The following is a 12,523-nucleotide window of genomic DNA, read 5'->3' on the forward strand; positions in this document are numbered from 1 at the left end:
CTCCCTCATGACCCCTTCTGGTCACTCTCTCATTCCCGCCTCCCCCAAGGTAACCACTATCCTGACTTGTAACACCACCGATTAATTTTGCCCATTTTTTAACTTTATATAAATGGAATCATACAATGTGTGCTCTTGTTTGTATTTGGCTCTTTTTTTCACTCAGCATATTGTCTTTAAGATGTATCCATGCTGTGGCACACATGTATAGTTTATTTTCTTGTTGTATGGTATTCCGTTCTGCATTCATCTTTTAAATTGAGATATAAATGATATATAACATTGCATAAGTTTAAGGTGCACAATATACTGATTTCAAACATTTATGTAATATGATTGCCATTAGCTAACACCTCTGTCACATCACATAATTATCATTCCTTCCGGTGCATTCTGGATTCATTTTAAGAAGCATGTTGTTATTTTCTGATTATAGAGGTAATATATGTCACAGAAATCTTAGAAATCTCAGAAAAGTATGAAGAAGAAAGTTAAAAAGAACTCTGATTTCATCACTTGGATTTAACCATTGTGAAGATTTTGATACAGTTTCTTCTTCTGTTTGTATACATGTGTATACATACATACATATCTATATTGATTTTTATACAGTTGAGATCCACCTGTATATAGTTTTGTATCCTGTGTTTTTTCACTTAATATTATATTATGTTCATTCCCATGTCCCCATTACAAATCAGCGCAGAATTTTAAGGGAGGTCAATATTTGATGGGAAGAATAGAGGGGAAAGATTTGACTTATTCTCTGGAGTACTATCCACAGACCAGTAGGACTGTACACAGCTTCCTGTGACTTTAAGCATCTAAGCAGAGACTGGGCATCCATCAGTCACGGTGTTGCAGAAGAGATTCCTTCCCGATGGAGAGGCTACACACCACGGCCTCTGTAACTCTAACCTACCGCGTGCGTCTCCTTCTCCTGTTGCACCAGGGCCACATCCCCTTGTAGGGGCAGCTGAGCTGACAATTCCTCATCCTTTTGGCTGAGCCAGTCAATAATCTCTTGGAGAGGGAGCTGAAGCTTTCCACTGTGATCTGAGAAGGCCTCTAGGCGGGCGCTGCACACAATGGTAAGACCAGTGATTTTCAATCCTCTTGTTAAGTTGCAAAACATTTTTCCCCAACAAATACATATGTGGAACCTTAATATATAAACAGGTGAAAGAGGTGCTGCTCTGGTTGAAGTGGGAGGAGGCCCAGAGCCCTCCCTCTGACCCACCCACAAAGGCTCCCAAGGCACCTCCAGAGGGAGTACGGTACCAAAACACTTGGCAGACGTCAGCTAATTCAGTTGAGTGTCCAGCATCACGCTGGGAAGGGTAGCGAACTGAGCAAGGCCATTAGAGGTGACAGCTGTCTGGTTGCCCTCTTGTCCTAGAGGACCTCAAGTCATGCCAAACTGCTCATCCTCAGAGGCTTCTTGGAGGCTGCCTTCTGAGCAGAAGCGGATGCAGTAGGTGGAAAGGGCGCGTCAGGTGGCTGAGTTTGGGCATGCACGTGTGTGAGACTGCATACAAATACAAGCAGCCCAGGGGTCCCAAAGGATGAGGACAACATAGGCTGGAAGTTTGATATATGGAAGGAGGAAAATGGGTACCGCATAATCACCTCTGCTTGCCTTCCCCCACAAATGAGCCATGAGCTGAGGTCCAAGTGGTAGGAAGCCAGAGGCCAGCCCAGGCTGTGTGCATCCATCGAGCCCATTCCCCTCAGCCGACAGTGCTAACTAGTCCTTGCGTCCCTACCACGTGGGCCAAGCCTTTTACTACATTTTTGCTTCCACTAATTCTCAGAGCAACCTCGTGAGGTAGGCACTGCTATTACCCAGAGAGGTTAAGTAATTTGTCCAAGGTCACACAGTTAAGTCACTGGTACAGCGATGATTTGAACTCAGGTTTGTCTGATTCCAGAGCCTGCATTCTTTCAACTTCTCCACACTCTTCATCCCCGCCAGAACCCACCAGAAGCCAGGAGCTTGGTCTTTGATGATAGGAAGTAGAAAGGAAAAGTGTGGGTGGGGGGTGGGGGCGGCAGGGGTTATAGAGAAGGGTAGAGGAAAGAGGAAAAACTGATACAGAAATTGCCTGCAGGCTCTTACTGATTCGCCCTTACTTTGGGGAGGCATGGGTGGGTGATAAGCAATAGACAGGAATAGAGGGATAAAAAGATGGGAAAGAGAGTAGATGAGATCTACCAAGATGGAGGACAGTTATGAGAGGAAGAGGGGGAGGCAGTAATCATATCCTCCATTTATACATCTGAACTTATACATTTAAGTTCAGAAAGCATTTTCATATCTTATTTGAGTCCTCACAACAACACTGGGAGATAGTTAGGACATCTATTATTCTTCTACTCATTTTTTTTTCCTTAAAAAATACAAACAAGTGGAAGCTAAAATTCAGAGGTTACTCAAACCAATTATGCAAGGTGACACAGCTATTCAAGACTGAGGTTCAAATCCAAGTCCCCTGACTTCTGACCCAGTGTTCTTCCCCCAGTTCCAGAGAAGGAAAAGGAGGAGAAACAGAGGGTGAGGCTGACGAGAAGGCTGAGAAGAGGATGATGAGCTACAGCAGCAAGAGGAGCCCAACACCTTCCCAGACAACTCCCTAAAGCCCCTGTTTCGAGGGGCCAGGCCTTACCGGAGGCTGTGCGACTTCTTTTTGATTTCATTCCAACACAGATTCATGGCTGGTGGTTCCAGGGGTCCAGCGGCACCAACAGACCCGTTGAATAGCTTTGGGCTTAGGTAGGGCACCCCAGCACCATCATGAGGAGGCGCAGGGGTGCTGGCAGCAGCTCTAACCTGGACAGAAACACAGGCACCTCTGTGAGCCCTGGAGTGTGCCACACCCTGGTCTGCACCAAGTCAAGCGTGGGACAAGTGTGAACAGAGGGAGAGAAGGGCTGGTTCTGGGGTGTGTTCAGGGGTGGGGGTTGAGAGGAAGGATGACTCCATGGCTCTGTTCATGGCAAGGTCCTCTCTTGGTACAGGTCGGTCACTTTTAACTGCTGACTCCTATCATTATCACTCTTATAATTGCAAATTGTGCCAGGATTACTGCCCAGATGGGACCCTAGACGTATTTGTGTTAGATAAGAGCTGCTCAGAATTGCCCAAACATAGGCAACCATGACATTCAAGGTGAGCTGCAACTCTTACTTCAGTGTCCCACAGTTTAGTCAACCTTCTAGAAAAGAAAGCTGAAGGGCTGTCCCACAAAGTTCCAGAGAGAGAGAAAGAGAGAGAGAGAGAGCAGCCAGAGAGAGCCATCAGTAGTAGATGATGTCCTACTTCCAAGTGAATCTAGGCCTTGGTGCTCCCTCTTCCTCTTCCCCGCTCACATTTTCCGCCACAGTCAGGAAGGCTGGAAAGAGTCCTAAAGAGCACTGTTCATCTTCCACGGGTTGAGAAAGGGCTAAAGCAGCATTTTGGGTCCTGATCTCCAAAGGACTCTGACCAGAGTCGACAGCTAAGAGGACCAGCCGTGGAGCCTGCCAAAGTCTCGCCTTGGGCCGTCAAGTTCAGAGCCCGTCACTTGCTCACCCTGTAGGGTACTGTGGGGTTTGGGAGAGTGTGGGTTGTGCCAAGTAGCCCTTCAGGAGTTAGCTACCTTCAATGCAGTGCCAAACCTGCGCAGCCAGGGGCAGAAGGGTGTGGAGAGCAGGGGAGTGTGGAGAGGAAATCTCAGCCTCGGGAAACCCACCTGCCTGCCTGCCTGTCTACCTCCTCACCTCCTGTGGAAAGCACACGGTCCTGGTGGCTGAACCTCCTCTTGTCTCCCCTTGCCCCCAAACCATACCTCCTCCCCACACAAGACTCTCAGGAAGTTGGGAAACCAATCATCCCATTCAGACCACGGCTCGAAGTGCTTAACACACAGTAGGTGCTTAATAAATATCTGTTGATAAAATTAATGATGCCCAATCTATAGAATAAAAAATATTCAAGATTTAAAAAAGAACCCACAGCTCGCAGCCACACACGGAAGGAGAAGCGGGAGAGCAGCCAGGCTCTGGGGCAAAGCTCTGAGTGCAGTTGCCTTGCGTCCCTGGGAGCAGACCCTACCTGTGCCGCCTGGGGACCCAGTTGCAGGACTGGACAGCTCCATGATGATCCCTCCACACAAATCTGGACCCAGTGCCTGGTGAGCTAAAGGCAGAGTCCTGACAGGCTCTGAGCAGGCTCCCTCAGGAGGGTGGGCAAAGCTGAGCCAGGCCAGGAGGCGGGATCTGTCACCCTGTTTGTTTACTGACCCCCCAGGAATCCAGAGGGGGCGGCTATGTCAGGACTCCAGACGGTGAATCAGGGCTTTGTCCCTGGGGAATTCCGGCTCACTCCCAACTGGGCCCGCCACACCGGGGCCAGGAGGGCCCTCCCAGACTGGCAAGGATGGTGAGAGTGGGACTGAGCATTCCATGGTGCTGAGGAGGGGCACGAAGAGGGGAGCTTCTGTTGATTTATGTTCCCTTTCCCTGGAAGACACAAAGGACTCACTCTGCCTCCACCCCCACCCCCTGAGGTGAAGGAAAGGATCAGACTGCTTTGGTGACAAACCTCCGGTAAGCAATTTCCCCAAGGTCTGGAAGGACAATGAGCTTGGTGATAAGCCTTGTCCTTGACCAAGTAAGCGTCCTCAGAGGCAGTGAGAGATGTGTGTGGCACACCTGGGGACAGAGCTGTGGTTGGGAAGGTGGGCAGCAGAAGACTGACCCAAGCCCACAGTGAAAATGAGAGAAGAGGGAGAGCCTTGTCCCCACAGACCTCCGCCTGCACTCTAAGGCCAGGGGGAGATGGATGGTCAATGGGCAATCCCCCCTGGACTTTTGCAGGGTGGGGAGAGGGCAAGAGGGAACCCAGAAACTCCATGCAGGGATCCAGCGCCAGAGAGGCTCCTGTGCCCTGCCTGTGCTGTCATTGGTCCCTGGCCTGAGGGGCAGGGCCCCTTCTGGAGGTGGCCACTCTTCTCCTTTGCCAGCAGACTTGGCTGGAGAAAGGTTAACATTCCCAAGCTGGGCCCCCACCCCTCAGCACTGAGGCAAAACCCTTCATTTTGACCAAAAAGAGTTCTGTTCCAATCCTCATTTATCTCCCACAGAGTCTTCTGGGCTTTCCACAGTTCCACATTGTTTCCATGCTGAGGCCCACCTACAGGAATAGTTAGAGCAGCTGCCTGACCCTTTCTGGGACTACGGGGTAGAGCCTTGCGGGGTGGATGGGGGATGGCAGGGGACAGCAGGCCAAGAGCAGGGAGTGGCTCTAGCTCTGTGTCGCAGCTTGGCTTATGCTGGGATAATTGGTCCCAAGCCAGTCTCACAGAGTTCCCCAGACTGGGAATGCCCCAGAGTTAGAAATGGCCTCTTGTGATCCAGCCACAGCCTAGTTGTCTGGTTCTGATGGAAGCACCCACGATGAGCTGGGCTCCACCCATGTTAGCCTTTCATTCCCTCCAGCCTTCTTCTCAGTTTCCTATGCCCCCATTTGGCTCCTTTACTATGCTCCATCACCCTGTTTTCCCCTCCGAGTTCCCCCTAATAATCACAAGTCCCCTGGGGCAGAGCCAGGCACGCAATAGGCAAATAATGAATAATCATAGTTTTCTTTCCCTATCAATAGCCTTCTACTTCTGGCTTTTGTGGCCAAAATGTTTGCTTCTCACTCCCCACTCCCCATAGGGCTCTCTCCTTATCTCTTGAAACTTTAAGACAAAGTCAGAGCTATAGAAAAGGAAGAGAAGAAACTAGACAGTGACCGAGGAGAGGACTTGATCTCACCATTCTCTGTCACAAAATGAAGCCCTCAGGTCCCGTTGCCAGGTGGAGAAGTTTGGAGGGGGTGGGCAATGAGCAGGGCAAGCCTTATGGAAGGACCCATGCTTCTCAATCCCTCAACCTTCTGAAAGCCCCAGTCTGGGGAAGGGGTAGGTGCACAGGGGGACTCTCAGTTGACACTGACTTTGAGAATACGTTACAAGCAGCAAATTCTCTCTGGCTAGACATGTGAAAACAGCTTGGGAGGACCTGGGTCTTATGCCTCTCTGGACCTTGACTTTCCCTCATTATTCTCCCCCAGATGGGCTCCCCAGCACCTACATTCTCCATCCACGCCACCTCTCCATCCGTGTCGCTCTCTTCCTCCTCCCTGTATATTCAGCTGCTGTTTGCAGCTGAATAGTGACTCAGCGCTGCAGTCCATCTGTGAGATACTAAGAAACAGTACTTTCACATACTCCTGTGGTCTCTGGACCCCAAAGCATTGTAGGGCAAGCCAAAGTATGCTGATACTTCTCTCTTGTCTAGTCAGCTTTCCCTTGGACCTCCCTAATTGTCAGGAAAGGGGTCTGCCCTCTTGGGATTACTGCCTCTCACACATACTCTGACCACCTAGAACATATGCAGGTGGGCACACGCAGCACCACCACTCCACTTCTATAGGAGGAGAGAGACAGGAGAGGCCAGTATGAAACTCAGGGGAGCCTTAGTGGGGTTAACCCACTGTGAGTAAGACTAGGGACTTGAGAAGAAGAGCCAATGGAAGGAGAGGGAATATTCTGCAGGTATGGAATATGAGGTAAGCCACAGAGAAGTCAAGACAAAGGAAGGTCCTGTCTTGTCCTTGGCTATACCCTGAAGGATCATGCTTTTCTGGGACCTCCCTTGGGAGGTTAACATAAAACCAGCCCCCTCAGCCATTGTGGGCCCTTTGGCTTGTCCAGCTCAACACACCTCCTTTGCCCCATGCCCCCCCCATAAAAGGCCTCATGAGTGACAAGGATGGGCCAAAGGAGACCTCGTGCTGTCCAAGAGGTTTCATGTATATGGACAGTACCCCTGAGCTTTAGGAAGCATGGATACCCACAAGATCACACACAGATCATGTGTCCACCCTGTCTCCACAGGTCTTTCTTTTGCTCTCGGCCTCTTACCTGAGGCTGGGGGCAGGTGCTTCGGAGGCTGCTGCTGTGATGGAAGTGGTCAGCTGCCCGCCACTCATGACATCGTGGGAGGGTATAAGGGCATCCCTGCATGACCATAGGTTGCATCAGAACTGAGGCTCATGGGGGGGCGGTGAGGATAGGCAGTGCACCAACCGCTGAGCATAAGCACCTGGAAGAGTAACAAGGAGAAATTTAGAGTCAAGATCTAGAAAAGGACTGCAAATCCACCACTTCCCTAGAGGTGCCTTGACCAGTTATGTAAATAAGTATTCAAAGCTTACTTACCTATCCAATAGTTTTTCCCAGGCTATCATGTACCATCAAAATTTGATTTAATTATTGATCAAGGAAATATTTATTGTTTCTCTATTGTGCTTTGTGCTAGAGACACAAAGATTATATGCTGAGATTTCGCTGCCTGGGGATGGGGTGTGGGAGATGGAGGGGGACAGTCATATAAGCTGATAATGATAATAAAACACTTATGTGGAAAATGCTATAATCGAGGTTTGACCAGAAGGCTAGGGGAGCACAGAGTGGGGAACAACTAACTCTATCTGAGATTTCAGAGAGACTGCATTTGAGATGAGTCTTGAAGGACTCAGTAGATGTTTGCCTGTGCAGAGAAGGGAAGAAAGGGAGAAATGCATTCCCAGCAGAGGGACCCACCTGTGCAAAGGCGGATGTCACAAAAAAAGCACAGCATGTTCAGAGAACAGTAAGTTCAGTATGGCTGGAGTTTGGGAGGCACAGAGATGAAAAAGACATGGTGCCTGTCCCTGAGGAGTTCACATACGGAGAGAACAGACATGGGGAAAATCAAGCCATAAAGTGTTACTTGCATTAATTGTAGAAGTATTTATGGGTTGTAGTGAAGGGATGGATGAGGTGAGTTCTACCTGGCCATGTCAGGAAAAGTCTCCTTAGAGGAAATATACTTGAAGTGAGTCATAAAAGAGAAATCAGATTGCCATTAAGCAGAGAAGATAAAACAAAAAAGAACATTCCAAACAGCACAAAAATAAAATGTATGGTGTGACCAGAGTACAAGTTAGGTGCTTTGTGGGGAGTAGCAGGTGAGGCTGTGGCCAGATTGGGTCATGCCTTGAATGATAAGCAGAGGATTCTAAGGCTTCATCTCATAGACAATAGGAAAGCACTGAAGACTTTAAGCAGGGGAGTGACATGACTAGATTTGCATTTTAGAAAGAGCCCTCTGGCTACCTTGTGGAGAGATTCTCTTGGGCAAAAACCCATTGAGGAGCTGTCAAAATAGGCAGGCAGTTGCAGTGAGGAGGGAGCAGAGAACATGGCTTTGAGTTACATTGAAGAGGTAAAACACACTGGGCTCGGTGATCACTTGGAGGTGAAGGGTGAGAGAGGTGAAGGAGTCAAAGGTTTTTAATTTGGGAGCTGGGTGGATAATATTGCCAACAGCAGGAAAGGAAAGACAAGAGAAGAAGCAAATTTGGTGTGGCAGGGGCAGGTGAGAGCAGTATTCCGTAATAAACTATTCTTTAGACATGTTCAGCTTTTGATGTCAAGAGCTAAGCTTAGAAAAGACATGAATGAAAAAGTTAAATGTACAGACCAACTGACAGTTTAGTGAATGTACACAAGTGTGATGAGGATGGGTGGCTAAAACAATGCTTGCAGATGATAAAAGTGATATCTTTTAGTGCTGGGCAAAGATGTGCCAGCTTTGATCCAATGGGCAGGAAGTGAACATCTTTGATTCCTGATCCTGATGATTAAATAGCCACCATTTTTAGTCTCTATTTCAGTGGTTCCCAACATTTTAGGTATAAAGGCCTCTTCTTAAAATAAAAACATCTCACTTCACCCACTCACACCTACATAGTAGCTGTACTTTTAGCACTTACGGAGTGAGAAAAACACTTATACATTTAAAGATCTGTGGACTCCTCACATTAAGTACCCTTCCCTCCTCCTCATGGGTCTATGGTCCAAAGATTGGGACCATTACAGATCATGAAGGTGCAAGAATTTATTGTCTGAAGGACATTTTACTGTAGTCAAAGTCCCTAGAGATCACACAACTACATCATTCCTCATCCCCAAAGAGATTGCCCTAAAGAATGGTTGAAAAGGTGGCTCCCCTCTGATCCAACGCCAACATAAAAGAATTAACCACTCAGCTCAAAAATGAAGTACTGCTATGGACATATTGTAAGTATGATGGCTACAAAAGTCTTGCTTTCAGCCCTCTTTTTACATTAATATTTTTATACAAATAATGCATGTTTATAGAAAAACTGGAAAATATAAAAAAACATAACTGAAACTAAAAATAACCTATAATACTAGTATCCAGAGATAACCATTACTAACAGGTGTGAATCCTTATGGTAGTTTTCCTATGAAAAATATATACTTACACTTTGGAAATAAAATTGTCATCATATTATTTATATATTCATTATATATTTATAATTTTGTATCATGCTTTTTTTATTTTCCTTTTATATCATGATCAGTTTAGAATTTCACTAACTATTCCTCTAAAAGATGATTTCTAATGGCTGCAAAGCTGTTAGAGTGCTATGGTTGAGGCCATGGGTTTTTGCATCAGACAGACCTAGGGTCAAACCCACACTATTCAACCTAATATCAGTGTGGCCTGGGACAAGTTAACCTTTCTGAGCTTCAGTGTCCTCATCTGTAAAATGGGGATGACTGCCCTCGTAGACTACTTCTAACGATTAAAATTAATAATGTATTTAAATAACTTAGCACAGTGTCTGGCAATGGCACACTGTTCAATAAATGTTAGCTGTAATCATTGTTGTATACTATCCCACTGAATGGATATACCATAATTTATTTTAACAATTTAACACGTCACACTGCAATGAACAGCCTTGTGCATATTTGTGATTCTTTCCGTAAGATAATTTCCTAGAAGGGAAAACTCCTGGATCAAAGGGCATGAACCATTTTCAGACTTGTAATACATACTTCTTTATTTGTTAATTTATTTACTTTATTATTGGCTGTGTTGGGTCATCATTGCTGCACGCAGGCTTTCTCTAGCTGCGGCAAGCGGGGGCTACTCTTTGTTACAGTGCACCAGCTTCTCATTGTGGTGGCTTCTCTTGTTGTGGGGCACAGGCTCTAGGCACACGGGCTTCAGTAGCTGTGGCGCATGGGCTCTAGAGTGCAGGTTCTGTAGTTGTGGCGCACGGGCTTAGTTGCTCCGCGGCATGTGGGATCCTCCTGGACCAGGGATAGAACCCGTGTCCCCTGTGTTGGCAGGCAGATTCTTAAACACTGCGCCACCAGGGAAGTCCCAGACTTGTAATACATACTTCTAAATTGCCCTAGAATAAAGTTAGATCACTTTGTACTACTCCCAATGTATGAGAAAGCCAGTTTCCCAGCACACTTGCCGGCAGTTAGTATTCTTATTTTTAAAATACCTTTGCCAATTTTGTAAGTGAAGATGGCATCTTGAGGATTACTTTGCATCCTTAACTACTAGAAATGCTTAGCTTTTTCCTTCCATTTTTAGTGGCCAGTTGTAGCTCTTCTTTCATAAACTATCCCTTTTTCTCTTTTGAGGTTCACCACTCTACAGATAAAATTCCTTCCTTCCTATTCTCCTCTACTGACCTGATGTCAGTTTGATGCTTCACAAAATAAAAATAAAACAAATCCAGGAATCAGGGAATTCAGATCTTCTAATCCCAACACAGGCTAAAAAGGGATAAACTCTTTCTAGTACTAGCGTGACTACCTTCTGTTATGTTCAGACTTTGCCACTGATTGTGACAAGTCATTTCACCTCTCTAGACCTTGGTTTGCTAAAATGTTAATGTTTAACAGTTGCCACACATCAAAATGCTAGCATTTGCTATATTTGTAGGGCATGCTTTTGTAGCCTGCTGTACTGTTTTTCTTGATCCTCAATGGACCTGGTAAGGTTGGCCCAGCCAGAATTATGATCCCATCTGACAGAGGAAGATTCTGAGACACAAGTGAACCTGGACCTCCTGACTCTTGGCCAGTGCTCCTTGTTCTACATAAAGATTCTTCTTTCTGTCTCTTTATTTATCTCCATCCTGTCCCAATTACTACCTGTACATACTGATTGTTCTCTTCCTATTCCTCCTTTTAACTTTCAGAGTCTGTGAGGAATTGGAGATGAATCTGACTTGGTACCCAAAAGGTCGAGTGTGGGAAATAAGACATATAAACAAGTATCACAGGGGAGAAATGATTCATACCTTACGTGGGGCACAGAAATCATACTCTGAAAGGTCACAGAGAAGGAACTGTTCACTTCAAGCTGGAGGGATATAGGATATATTTATGGATGTTTTTGAGCTAAGGTGAGAGAGAAGCTTTGGATGCATGAATTAGTATGGAGGATGCTTTTGCAGTGGAACCAACTCGTCTGTGCTCTCCCCTAGGTATCCTGCTAGATACCAAACTGTGGCTTTTTCCCAATAGGAATACTCTTTTCCTAGTTCTCAAAGCCATATACAGGCCCTTCTGGGAGGATTCAGGGAGGAGACATTGTTTAACTTAGGCAGAGATAAAAGCTTTAAATATATGTGGAATACCAGGATTTCAGCATGAAAGCAAGTTTGTTGGCTGGTGGAGGACAAGATTCATGCCCAATATTTATTTCTACCTCACATATTTTTAACACAGAGCCAGGCACAGAGCAGGCACTCGGTGAATGTTTTCTGACTTGATTTTCTTAATTAAAGTATAGTTGATTTACAACATTATATTAGTTTCAGGTGTACAACATAGTGATTTAGTATTTTTATAGATTATACTCCATTTAAAGTTATTATAAACTAATGGCTGTATTCCCTGTGCTGTACAACATATATCCTTGTTGCTTAATTATTCTATGTGTAGACAAATACTCTATGTTATCACTTATATGTGGAATCTAAAAAATAAAACAAACAAGTGTATATAACAAAAAGAAAACAGACTCACAGATATAGAGAACAAACTAGTGGCTACCAGTGGGGAGAGGGAATCAGGAAGAGGTGAGATAGGAGTATGGGATTAAGAGACAAAAACTAACTTGATCTACTGAATTGAACTCCAAACAGGTGAGTGTACAGGTCCTCAATTTTGTAGGCACAAATTCCAAGGGGCATGAAGAGAAAGGCTCTGGATATACACATTTCTTACATTTGTGTGAAATGATGTATACAGAACATTAGCATTTGAAGCAAGGCTTGAAATGGCAAAAAAACTGCAAACAACCTAATTGTCCATTACTAAGGACTTGTTAAATAAATAATTGTGTATCCATACAATGGAATTCTATACAGCTGTTAAAAACAGAATTAAGAACTATTTATGTGCCAATATAGAATGATCTCTTAAGATATATTTTTAAGTAAAAAGGAAACAAGAATAAAAAATAAAGTGGTTAGTTTACATTAGTTTTAAAAAAAGGAAAATATGTGCTTATATATGCAATAAAATATCTTTGGAAGTATAGAAAAGAACCCGTTAACATTGATTGCCTTTGGAGAATGGCATCAAGTGGCTACTAGACAGAGGTGGGA

At 45.4% G+C, this 12,523-nt stretch overlaps 1 protein-coding gene across 5 annotated transcripts in view; it reads right to left on the bottom strand.

The window, feature by feature from the left end:
• Nucleotides 1–12,523, bottom strand: part of DRP2 (dystrophin related protein 2) — a 58,796-nt gene that overhangs the window by 33,807 nt on the left and 12,466 nt on the right. For 4 of the 5 annotated variants that reach the window (XR_009560657.1, XM_060292108.1, XM_060292109.1 and 1 more), the window contains 3 exons: nt 6,951–7,131; nt 2,667–2,830; nt 923–1,079 (listed from right to left, as the gene is read on the bottom strand). Coding sequence is in view for 4 of the 5 variants with exons in the window: in XM_060292108.1 (XP_060148091.1) it covers nt 923–1,079; nt 2,667–2,830; nt 6,951–7,067 (438 nt within the window). In the remaining variant the exon portion in view is untranslated. Of the gene's footprint in view, nt 1–922; nt 1,080–2,666; nt 2,831–6,117; nt 6,231–6,950; nt 7,132–12,523 lie in introns of those variants that run through there. The other variant, XM_060292110.1, reaches the window with a different exon arrangement.

This window comes from Globicephala melas, chromosome X (assembly GCF_963455315.2).
Source record: "Globicephala melas chromosome X, mGloMel1.2, whole genome shotgun sequence".
Taxonomy (NCBI): Eukaryota; Metazoa; Chordata; class Mammalia; order Artiodactyla; family Delphinidae; genus Globicephala; species Globicephala melas.